Below are 12795 nucleotides of genomic sequence, written 5' to 3'. Positions count from 1 at the left end.
TGGCGGAATAAATGTCATTATATTGCCAAGCAGGATTTAATTAGAGATTATGAGGTTGGAGGTGGTAATGCAATAGACTTTGACTTTATGAATGGAATGTTGAAAATTAGATGGTTGAAAAGCTATATGCAAAATCAAAATTTACCGTGGTCTTATATTCCCAATTGGATCTTTGAAAAAGTAGGTGGTATTGGCTTTCTTTTAAAATGTGATTTTAATATTCAAACATAATTTCACACCCCACAATATACCTATTTGGAATAATAGATATATATTGATAAATAGAAAATCTTTTTTCATTCCAGAATGGTTTTCTAAAGGTGTCTGGGCAATTGCTCACTTTATGGATGTGGAAGGTAATATTTTACAACATGTTGAATTCTGTGACAAATTTCAAATCAAATGTACCCAAAAGAAGTTTAAACAGATTGTGAAAGCTCTCCCAGTATCACTTGTAGCTATGATTAAGCAGGATATAATACACTAAAAAATCATTCCCTCCTTAAGACAACTTTGTATTAATGGTATTAATCTTCAGAATTACAAATGCAATAACAAGTATATAAGAAATTCTTTACTTAATTGCCAAACAAGCTGTCTCAAAAGAGATTATATTCTCAAAGACTTTGGTAAAGAGACAATAAAAAAAATCAGATATAATTATTTAAAATTTCCTCTCCCACCAAAGGTGAAAGAAATGCAATTTAAAATTATGAATAGGATTTATCCGACTAATGATTTCTTAAAACAGAGATTTAAAATGGATGTAGGAAATTGTAGCTTTTGTGAAAATGAACCCGAAGACTTGGATCATCTTTTTTATTTGTGTGAAGTTATTCAAAGATTTTGGCTGGACCTTATTCAATTGCTTGTATCTAAAGTAATTCAGATAATGAACCTTTCAATTAATTATATAAAATTTGGTATTTTTCGCAATGATCATAATGATTTTGGCATTAACAATGTAATTCTGTTAAGTAAACATTTCATACACAAATGTTGTTTTCTCAAGATTAACCCTAATATTACTCATTGGAGGAATGAGTTGAAACTTTTCTATAAATCTTTACTGTTGATTAATAACAAGAATGCAGGGAAACTGGCTTCTTTTATAAACATTCTTATTGAATAATTGCCCTTTTGATTTGATTTATTTTTATTTTGAGTTTGTTAAATTATTATTTATTTATTTTTTTGTCAGATATATCATGCCCCATGTTCTTTTGTATGTTTATGTATGCTATATTTCTCCTACGATATGCTCAGTAAGTTTGTAGTAAGATTTTATACTGTACCTGATTATGTTGTACCTGTTCTGTTAATTAAAATAAAATAAAAAATAAAAAATATATAAATCTAGTATATAACGGCCATGAACCGGCTTGCATTGGGTGCCGATCGTCGGTGATCGATTCCGCGCAGATCTGGCTCATCTCGAACGAGCCTATTGACTGCGTTCCCCTGGATAACGCCCAAAAGATTTATCAACAGGGGACACAGTATGGTAAGATCAAGACATAGTTGTTGCTATGTAGGTATATACTCACAGTATGGGTGTGAAGCAATCAGTGGCAATTCAGTTTAATCAATTACATCTTATTGTGGCTTGTTTCAATGTTCTCAGTGAGCTGTTAAATAAGAAATATAGATAAATGGACTTTCATTTTTTGCAAAGAACTATAGAAAATGAGCTTTTATTTTGAAGGCGAATAAAACAAAGGGCGTGGCGTGAGCGGCTACAGGCGCTACCGTCATCACAAACGTCGCTGCGCTCATGACATCGTTGCTTCACGTGACGCTTCAAAGGAAATTACATTTTTTTTTATTAAAAACAATTCAGTACATTACAATTTCTCGTAGAAATATTGAGTTTGCATTCCTCAACAACAATATAAACAGCTTTATTGACAATGCATAAAGATACATACATCAATAGATCAAAATTAAATTAAAGAAAATCTCATCCCTCTAAAAGCACTCGTTTCCTCTCTCCCTGCATGAAAGGAAGCACGTTAGGGAAACGTATGCACGGAATGAAGAGACTTGGATGTACCTATGTGAATGACTAACAGAAGTTCTACTCTTTGAACCATCAGGTCTACCAGCGCAGGTTTGTGTGTGCTTTATCAATGAATCTCGTTTACTCTATGTCTCGTCAAAGGGCGTTTCCCTCGGCTGCCAGTTTGATTGTATAGGCTAATGCCAACTGATTGTTCTAGTTTAGCTAGCTAGCTCCAGGTAAAATGAAGAAACCGCACCCTGCTCGTCGAGCTCGAAGTTATAATTTCTGAACTAATCATGTCAGTGTAAAGTTAACGTGTCAACCATGAGAACGCTGTCGTCAACACCGCCGACTGAAAGATAACATCTCTTACAATCGATTTAGTTTTTACTGTTTGTCAAAGCAAAGTAGAAAATAACACCATTGTAAAGTTGAGTGGGTTGTAGTCTGTTCTTCTGACGTTTAAATATATTGTGGCACAATAGTTTGCAGGGCCCTTCCTAAGTCGTTCTGTCTATGGATTTTAGAAGAAATTTATTTTCCATGCTATTAACACTTCAAACGTAAACATACCGCTCAATCTTTGACTAAAGTAACCACTTCTAGTTAAAAAGGTGATGGCTGCTCGCTGGCTTTCTATCTGTTTTTCATCTCTCTCATGAGCACAAATACATCAAAAAGTCAGGGGTGCATGCTGGGTGCTTTCAGCAACCATGAACTGACTGACTGAACCATGGCTGTATTATGAAGTGAACAGCCAATTGAAATGCAACTGGGGGAACTGAACAGTTAGGTCACGGTGATGCACTTCTTTCAGATGACAATAGGACTTGGCAGATGCCCTTTTTAAGAGCGATAAATATGAGTGCAGTGGAGTAAATACATTTCTAAGACCTCCAACTTCAAAGCAACCAACCAAAAGACATAAAACCGTACCATTACAGCAGATTATGATACAGTAGAAAATAGAGGGAAAAAAAACCTTACTCCTAATACTAAAAACAACCTAAAACTAGAACTGCAAGCAGTTATGAAGGGGGTCCAAGCCCCCCAGCGCAAGTCGCCCCCAGCAGGCCTAGTGGTGATGCAAGATGCTTGCTGCTTGCCCATATGCGGGATGCATGTTGCAGGTTGAGAGAAGAGTAGTTCTGAAAAATAATTGTAGGATATTTCATAATTTTGCAACAAAAAGGCCACCCAGCGCCTCCTCAAAATAATAATAAAACCTGCAATCTAGTGGCTGATCTATTCCATATTTTGCACATAGGCTCAGTGGACCATGGGGAAGCACTCCTTTTGAGTTTCGTGTTAATCGTAATTTTTCACATGATATACAACACTTCCTGTTTTGACTGCTACCTACAGGAAGTTTTTTGTCTCATTATTTTGATAACTTTTTATCAGGAGGATCCACAGATACTACATGCAAATTTCAATGCAGGTCGGACTTACGGTAGGAAGAGGTTGAAAAAGTAGGTTTTTAAATATATCACTTTTAGCTAATCATTTTTTTAAATTAAAACGGCGCCACCTATTGGCCGATTGACTCCAAAATCGTCACAGAGCCTCAGTGGACAATGGGCAACAACTGTGTCGAGGTTCGTATTAAAGATGCAACATGTAATACTGAAAGGTAGTGTTTAAAATAGTTACTGCAGTACAAATTCAAAATACTGGAGAGAGTGATCTCCCCCACCCCCTACTCCCCAGACTCGAAGTTCACGGATGTTGCCAGCAGTGTTGCCACAGTTACTTTGAAAAAGTAACTTAGTTACTTTACAGATTACTTGATTATAAAAGTAATTTAGTTACTTTACAGATTACTTGATTTTAAAAGTAACGAAGTTAGATTACAAGTTACTTTATTAGTTACATTCAGCAACTGCCGACAACACCCCCACAGCCTCAACATAAAAATGACAACCGGTTTACTGTGAGGCAGCTCGGCGTTGCCAGTAGTAGGGATCTGGTTTATTATGGCACAAAAGAGAGCGAGTCAACTGTGTTTAAGGGCAGCATTTCCGCTACAACATAGGCCTACTGCCCGACCAACTTCATCTCTCCCCCACTTACTGGTTTTGCACCGATGTCCAGCTTTTGTTGTTTGGGTGGTGGGGGACCTCCTGCTCTCTGCTTTGCACCACCTGCTGGGACTTGCTCTGTACGTTTGACTGCAGTGCTGCGACTCCAAATGTTTCTTCAAATTTGACGTAGTGTTTTCGTAGCTAGATAGCACTTTGTCGCCACCAGCACAGAGTGTACAACGAACCTTAATATTGCCGTCTTTAGCTGACACAAACTCAAAATAGTGACTGTATTTCCAGCTAGAACGCGCGCATCTCTCTCTCCTCCCTCCATTGTTGTTCACGTTTGTGTCGCTGCATGGTACACGTGAACTGTCCACATGCTGAAAACGTGACCTGTCCTCATGCTGAAAACGTGACTTGTCGCATACGTGACTTCACTCCCCGAGACGCAAGAAGAAAGCAAAAATATATATTTTTACTAAGGAAAATGACAAAAATAGTAACGCAAAGTGACTTGGATAAGTAACTTTAAACTGATTACTGGTTTGGAAATAGTAACGCGTTAGATTAGTCGTTACTGAAAAAAGTGGTCAGATTAGAGTAACACGTTACAAGTAACGCGTTACGTGGCATCACTGGTTGCCAGGCTGAGACCACAGCAGCCACAACAATGTTGCTAGACGCTTGTCTTACATAGCCAGACATTAACGTTACTTCACAGCACAGCGGAGTAGATAACATTTGATGCGGGCAATATTGACAGTCATAAAAGCCCGTGCTCACACGGAGCTTTGTACCCAACTGTCAGCTGTCCTCTCCACCCGAAGGACAGACACACTTCCTAGGCTTAGAGTTACGGTAGGAACTGCCAAAAAATAACACTACCTTGCCGTCCTCTCCACCCGACTGAACACACTTTATTGGCTTAGAATTACGCTAAACAAAGCAACAATCGCTAAACACACTGCAAACTAACGATCCTCATGGGATCTATAATAACGCGTTAAAGGTCATGTTACTAAAGCCCCCTGTAATGCCCATGATGTGCACGTTAAGTTTATGTCTCAGAATTGATTTTTCCTAGGTCGCACCGGTGCCTGCTGGACCTGGGCAAGAGATGTGACCCATGGCCACATTATCATAGTTCATAAAAATGCAGCGCAGTGACGATACAGACATTTCATAGCCTACACAAGACGTGTGTAATTAAAAAGTCCACATGGGATTTGTTTTTGATGCGCTGGGTTTAACCAATCATCGAACTTCCACCTACCAATGAAAAGAGTTCTAGCCAATCAATGCAATGTAGGGCGGGTCTTTGCCGAAAAGCGAGAGTGCAGTGTGGTCTCCATGGTAATGCAGATAAAAAAATGGAGGCAAAGTATATCAAACTTGGAGCATGTAGATACAGCTTTAGCTGAGAAAGGAGTTAAAAACAATGGCACTGGGCATGAATAGAGGACAAGAGGGAGCCATGTGCTTGCTTCTGCAGCGTATGTTCAAGGAAGACACTGTACGGCAGCAGCGGTAAGAAAGTGCTTGCTAGTCATTAGATGCTAGTCACAAAGCTTTGGTCCGTGCACTCTGTCATACGAGTACGTTACCGGCAACGACCGCTACCCCTGCAACTGCGCCTTCACTGACCGACCGTGTTTGTGATATAAACAATACGTGTGTGCACATTGATAGAGGAACACGATTTGTCATTAACGATGTCCACTGTGTAAAAGCTATCTGAAGCTCAAACTGCCTTGACAAAGCTGTCTGTTTGGAATCAGCATGGCAGTTATTTAAACATAACGGCCTTGTCCCAGAGTTTAGACATCTAGCTACAGTACAGGCCAAAGGTTTGGACACACCTTCTCATTCAATGGGTTTCCTTTATTTTCATGACTATTTACATTGTAGATTCTCATTGAAGGTATCAAAACTATGAATGAACAATGTACTTAACAAAAAAGTGTGAAATAACTGAAAACATGTCTTATATTCTAGTTTCTTCAAAGTAGCCACCCTTTGCTCTGATTACTACTTTGCACACTCTTGGCATTTTCTTGATGAGCTTCAAGAGGTAGTCACCTGAAATGGTTTTCCAACAGTCTTGAAGGAGTTCCCAGAGATGCTTAGCACTTGTTGGCCCTTTTGCCTTCACTCTGCGGTCCTGCTCACCCCAAATCTCGATTGGGTTCAGGTCCGTTGACTGTGGAGGCCGGGTCATCTGGCGCAGCACTCCATCACTGTCCTTCTTGGTCAAATAGCCCTTACACAACAGAGTTGACTCTTGGTCTTCCTTTCCTGGGGCGGTCCTCATGTGAGCGAGTTTCATTGTAGTGCTTGATGGTTTGTGCGACTGCACTTGGGGACACATTCAAAGTTTTCGCAATTTTCTGGACTGACTGACCATTTGTTAAAGTAATGATGGCCACTCGTTTCTCTTTACTTAGCTGATTGGTTCTTGCCATAATATGAATTCTAACAGTTGTCCAATAGGGCTGTCGGCTGTGTATCAACCTGACTTCTGCACAACACAACTGATGGTCCCAACCCCATTAATAAGGGAAACAATTCCACTAATTAACCCTGACAAGGCACACCTGTGAAGTGAAAACCATTTCAGGTGACTACCTCATGAAGCTCATTGAGAGAACACCAAGGGTTTGCAGTGCTATCGAAAAAGCAAAGGGTGGCTACTTTGAGGAATCTAAAATATAAGACATGTTTTCAGTTATTTCACACTTTTTTTTAGATTTCGGCTTTAAAAAATTAAAGACGAAAGGACAAATTGGAATTTTGCTTTCGCCTTCTCATACCATAAGGTGTGCGTAACGCTGTTGTCTGACGGCTCCAGCATTAGCTTAGCCCAGCACAGATCCTGCAAGTAACTGGTTCCAACTAGCTTACATCTCCGAATTGTGACAAAAGTGACAAAATAACGCCAACATGTTCCTGTTTACATGTTGTGATTTGTAGAATCACAGCGTGTACAAAAAAACAACGTAACATGAGACACAGCCATCTTCTATCCGTAAACAAACCGGGAACTATATTCTCAGACAGGCTTGCTGCGAGCATATCACTCCGCCCAAGTACTATATTCTTCCGCCTGAGAATATAGGTCTCGGTTTGTTTACGTTTAGAAGATGGCTGTGTTGTTTTTTTGTACATGCTGTGACTCTACAAATCACAACATGTAAATAGGAACATGTAGGCGTTATTTTGTCACTTATTTGGAGCAGTAGGATTACTGGAACCATTCACCTGCCTGTTCTGTTATGGGCTGATGCCGCTGGAGCCGCTGGAGCCGTCGGACAGCTTTACAGCACGCATGGAGATGAGAAGGGTATGTATCGACTTGTCTTACTCTGGGCGTTACCTAGGGTTGGGTATCGTTTTTTTTTTTTTCTTGATTCCGGTGCTAAATCGATACTTTTAAAACGGTGCCGGTGCCTGAACCGGTACTCTTCAATAAAGTTAAAAAAAAAGAAGAAGAAAAAAAATAAGGGTAGTAAACAACAGTCAGTGACTTGTTTATTGCTAAGGCCATGGTCAAACTTAAAGATTTAATAATAATGTAATAACTATAACAATAACTTATTTCACCAGTATATTGCTGTTGAACCCCAGATGGGAAAAGGGTATTTTACAATTACTGTGAATGCACCACGAGGCTACCTGTTTTAAGTGAATGCACCGTCTGTGTTGTTTAATTCCGACAACGGCAGCTGCGAGTGAACGCACCGTCTGTGTTGTTTAATTCCGACAACGGCAGCTGCTGCGCTGCATTGCAGACTGTTGCATCCCGCTGTTGAAGTCCTCCACAGTGAAATACAGTCACACTTTACACTGTTTAACGTTAGCTGTCAGCATTTTACCGGTGTTTAATCCAGCTGCTAGCTAAAGGTAGGGTAACGTTACATGCTGTCAGGTGTAGTGTAAAGTCAAGCACCGAAATGAGGCACCGAAACTTTCGTTCTTATTCGGTCTCGTTACTACCGTTTACGTCGGCACCGGTTCCCTATTGGCACCGACTTTCGGTACCCAACCCTAGCGTTACCGTGAATAAGCTAAATTCCCAATAAGTCGGCGTGTTCCTTAAAGTACATAATTCAATATGTGTGCATTCATAGTTTTGAGGCCTTCAGTGAGAATCTACAATGTAAATAGTCATGAAAATAAAGAAAACGCATTGAATGAGAAGATGTGTCAAAACTTTTGGCCTGTACTGTATATGAAAAGCTAAACAATGCAAAGTTTTAAGCTTAACTAATGTCAACCTGGACGAAATCATGACTGTACTAATTCGCTTTTTTATGATGACCTGGCCAAAGTAACAGCACAACATCTAGAAAGTTTAGTTTTCACAATGATTCATCGTAGGATTATGATGTTATTGCAATATGTAAATCTACATTGACTCTTAATTTAACAAATGGTTGGAAGAAATGTATACTTCTTAAAAATGATGACTTTTATTATTGTGTAATGTAGGACTTGAACTTTTTTAAAAGTACAAGGATCTTACCAGAAAATTACATTTTACGATATTACTTGAGTAAATATCTTATCTGATATTTACTGTACTTAAGTATCAAAAGTCATTTTCTGATTTTAAATTTTAATATAGAAATAATATCAGAAACAAAAGTACAGATACGTGAAAATTCTACTTAAGTACAGTAATGAAGTGTTTGTACTTTGTTACATTACAACACTGCTTATACTTTAAAAGTTTGAGATAGTAAGTCAAAGTTTAAGATCCATCAGTAGGTGACTTTTAGTTGAATTTCCTTGTGTGCTGCTATGACTAAAGGTGACTTTAGGTTAAAACAATATAATATTAATTGAATAATATTTTAACCTGCTTTCTCTGCCTTAAGTCTCCACTTGAGACCTGTGAGCCCTGACCCGCTGTTAACTTGAGAGCTTACTGCAGCCAGAATCAGCGAGATGGAGGAGGAGGCCAGGTGCTTCTTGGGGAGGTTTGTGGAGGAGTTCCCGGCAGCTCTGGAGGAAGGCAGTCCACTGCCTGTCAGACCCATGAGCCGCAAAGTGTCCCTGGAGGAGCTACATGGAGAGAGTCTGGAGCTGGGCCTGAGGCTACTTGCTGCCAGGTATGACTGGGAGGGAGTGGTTGACTGTTGACGAATGACCATCTCTGTTCTCAGTTCACTAGCGAGCTGAACTAAACTTTAAGACCATAGACTGTTAAAGGGATACTTCACAGATTTAGCATTAAGCTTTGTATCAGTAGAAACACGGTAATATTTTCGAATGACCGTGCTTCCCTCCTTCATGTCCCCCTGAGACGGGAGATCTCTGTATTGTGGGTCTGGAAAAAAATCTTCTGATCACGGAAATCAAAGATTTTTGCGTCATTTGAAGATTCTTTTTGCCCAGAGGCAATGGACTACAGCCCATAGGGGGTTGGACTGTCGTCTTTACCCGAAGCTTGCTGAAGCAAAAAAAACTTCAGCAGAAAACTTTTACAACAATTATGTGCATTCAAACTACCGCACATGTGTACCACCGGGATACATTTGTTGAGATCGGAGAATATCAGACCTGCCAACATGTACGCATTTTGCGTACTCGGCACGCATTTTGACCCTTAAGTACGCTTGTACGATTCGCTGCTCTCTAGGTACGCATTTTGTTGCATCTCGCATTTCTCCGGTTTCAGTTTCTATGCAATCTACATCTATGACGTTGATTCTGCCGCTGAGCAGAGGAGTGAAAAGCTTTCGGCCAATCAGAGCGCTGCATTTTAACCCTCCGCCCACCTGCCTCTCCTAGCCAAATGCTTCGCGCGTTTAATTCAATTCAGTCACAGTGCCTCAGCAAGCTAGGCTGTCCGAAGAACTGTAGGCTTGCATGTCATGGCTGAACCGCCTCAAAAAAAGGTTCGGAACGATTTCTTAACAGGAGAGATGGCCTTTCCTCCACATGTCCAGACTACCTCACATAGACGTACTGTCGTGTGCAAGACAGACATCGACATCAGTCACCAAGGGGCAACAGGTAACAAACACAGTCCCATAAACAAATACTCCCCACCCCCCGAAACATAATGATATTAAAAACAAATGGATGATGGGAGTAACGCGTTACAATTCAGTGGTTGAACTGACTGCAGAGATACATTTGCGACACGGACAATATTTTCCGGAGTTGTTTACGCTGCGTTGAAGCGAGCTGTCCCGTCACTGTTCCCCGTGGTCAAAGCCAGAACCAGACGGTAACTGACAACATCTGTGTCCTGTCAGTGGCGACAGCAATGTGACCGAGCAACTGACACATGTCGAGAATTAATGTTTAGTCTTGCTACACGTAGGCTAATATTACATTTTATCAGCGGTGGAAAGTAAGTATAGCCGTCGGTATACTACCGTCGGCTACTTTGATTCAATTTTAATTGGGTATTTTTCATTTTCTCCTACTTATTAGGCTACTTCTAGTCCACCACAATTCAGAGTAAAGTAGGCTATTGAACGTTTTACTTAACTATTTATTGTATAGCTTTAGTTACTTTGCAGCGTCATTTAATAATACAAAATAATATGAATAAATTATGATGTATTAAAGTGGATAAAGATGAGACTTTGTTGACCCCGTGGTGAAATTTACAAGCTACCTGCCAAGAATACTCCCGCTTTTATTTTGGTGAAAGTAACTCAAAAGTAACGCAAAAGTAGTCATTACAATTCAGAAACAGTAATATTGTAATATAACTAATTACTCTCAAATGACAGTAACTAGTAATCAATAATGTATTACATTTTGGAATTAACTTGCCCATACCTGGTGTCAATAGGCTAGCCTATCACACCTGCCATCCTTCCCATTAGTTGGGGGCAGTTAGAAAAGCGGTGGAATGGCTAGAAAACTAAAAGGTTTTAGAAAGGCCAGGTGCTGATTAACGTAAGATAAAGGTAATAGTTAGGCTATTTATGTGATGTGATGGCAACTGACATAATGCAATGTCACCCATGTCAAATTTTTAAAAGCATATCTAAAATATCTGACCCATGTTATTTATTAGCCTATAATTGTGTCTCTGTCAGGCTTCAATCTCTGCTTTTTTTTAGTAGTTGCTTTAGGCCTATTTAAAGTTGCTTTATGAGTAAATCATTACTTAAACTACTTAATTTCCCTTCAGTAATCAGAAGAAGGCTACATGTTAACCTGGTCTGACTCTCATCTTTAACACAGAAGTACTTAGGCATATCTAAGCTCTAGATATTAGCTCTCTTTGCCTCCTGTTGGTTAGACTAGCAAATATATGGGCACAAAATATTGGACAGGATATAAGAAAACATTTGTATAGTAGTTTCACTACGCGTACAGCCATTCATCCACTCCTCTACACAGTAATAATAATTTATTGTAATCTAGAAGGTAGTGATGAGCCAAACAATGTATTTTCAGGTGGAAGAAGTTTCTATGGGCTATGCCTCCTGTACAACGGTTTGTTTTCAATTCAATGTTAGGAGTGATAGCAGTAATTGTATAACATTTATGGTCTACTTGTATATGGTTATGGAGTAACTAATAAATCTTCCATCCATCTTCGTCCGCTTACTAATAAGTAACTAATAAATCTTGATTGGTGAAATTATATTATGTAGTATGTTACTAAGTATCTCATAGGTTTCTCATTGGTGATTGGCGGTGGGCTGTCGGTGATTGGGGTAATTAAGCTATTACAGACGGAATACTCGACACACTATGCGCGCTTCGCCTGCTACGGAGCCCAGCACCTCAGCCTGTGGTGTTGCCTGATGCCGCTAGCCGGGGAAAGGGACCTCGACAGCGGTTCTAGCTCAGTGGAAAGCCAACGCTAGCCGGCCACCTGTTCAATCAATCCTGCTTGCAAGTGTCCGCTCATTAGACAACAAACTGGACTACATCCAACTTCCATGCGAGTTCATAGACTGCTGTGTTTTTGGCTGAACAACAGTGTACCGACTATCCAGCTACCAGGCCTGCTGCTCTGTCGCCGGGTAAGACTCGTGGAGGTGTGCTGTGTTAACACAGACTGGTGCTGAAATGGGATACTTGTATCCAACTAACTGCTAACTGCTGGAGGAGATTGTGGGCCCTATCTTGCACCCAGCGCAATTGACTTTGTACACCGATGCATGTATCATTCCTATTTTGCACCCGACGCACAGCAGACTTTTCCCTTCACGGACACACGTCGTAAATTAGGGAATGAATTTGCGCTCTTTCAGCGAAAAGAGGAGGCATATTCAGGCGCAAATGTTCCCTGGTGCTATTTTGCAGTTTCAGAAAACAATTCTGCCACTGACCGGGAAAAACTTATTTTGTTAAACATACGTACTATGTCCATGAGACAATGTGTACATAAAAACAATGGCATGATCCTTATTCTTTGTTGAAACAAGAGTTGAATTATAAGCACTTTTATTTGAAGAAGTAGGTCCATCCCTAGTTTTCTGTTAACATGCAGTGGCTTTTGGGGGCTTTTATTTGAAAAACAAATGGTCATCCTGAGCTTTCTGTAAGGGTACAGTTACTTTCTAGGGCTGTAATACTGAAAAACTTGGTCCAGGATTAATTGCCTAAAACATAAACATACAGTTACTGTTAAGGCTTTAATTTTTTTTAAATCCTGGCTCATCTTGGCTTTCCTGTTATGAAGTTACCAGCTTCGATCTTTGTGTGTGTGTGTGTGTGTGTGTGTGTGTGTGTGTGTGTGTGTGTGTGTGTGTGTGTGTGTGTGTGTGTGTGTGTGTGTGTGTGTGT

The 12795-nt window shown here is 40.0% G+C and overlaps 1 protein-coding gene across 3 annotated transcripts in view; it reads left to right on the top strand.

Moving 5' to 3' along the window:
* The first annotated feature begins 1785 nt into the window (after window positions 1–1785).
* Window positions 1786–12795, top strand: part of ppm1f (protein phosphatase, Mg2+/Mn2+ dependent, 1F) — a 160374-nt gene continuing 149364 nt past the window's right edge. For 2 of the 3 annotated variants that reach the window (XM_039802348.1, XM_039802346.1), the window contains exons 1-2: window positions 1786–2110; window positions 8907–9140. In XM_039802348.1, the coding sequence (XP_039658282.1) occupies window positions 8977–9140 (164 nt within the window). In that variant the 5' untranslated portion in view covers window positions 1786–2110; window positions 8907–8976. The remainder of the gene's footprint in view (window positions 2111–8906; window positions 9141–12795) is intronic. The other variant, XM_039802347.1, reaches the window with a different exon arrangement.

The sequence above is a fragment of the Perca fluviatilis genome, chromosome 6, assembly GCF_010015445.1.
Source record: "Perca fluviatilis chromosome 6, GENO_Pfluv_1.0, whole genome shotgun sequence".
Taxonomy (NCBI): domain Eukaryota; kingdom Metazoa; phylum Chordata; class Actinopteri; order Perciformes; family Percidae; genus Perca; species Perca fluviatilis.
This window is presented reverse-complemented; position numbering and strand designations above follow the sequence as displayed.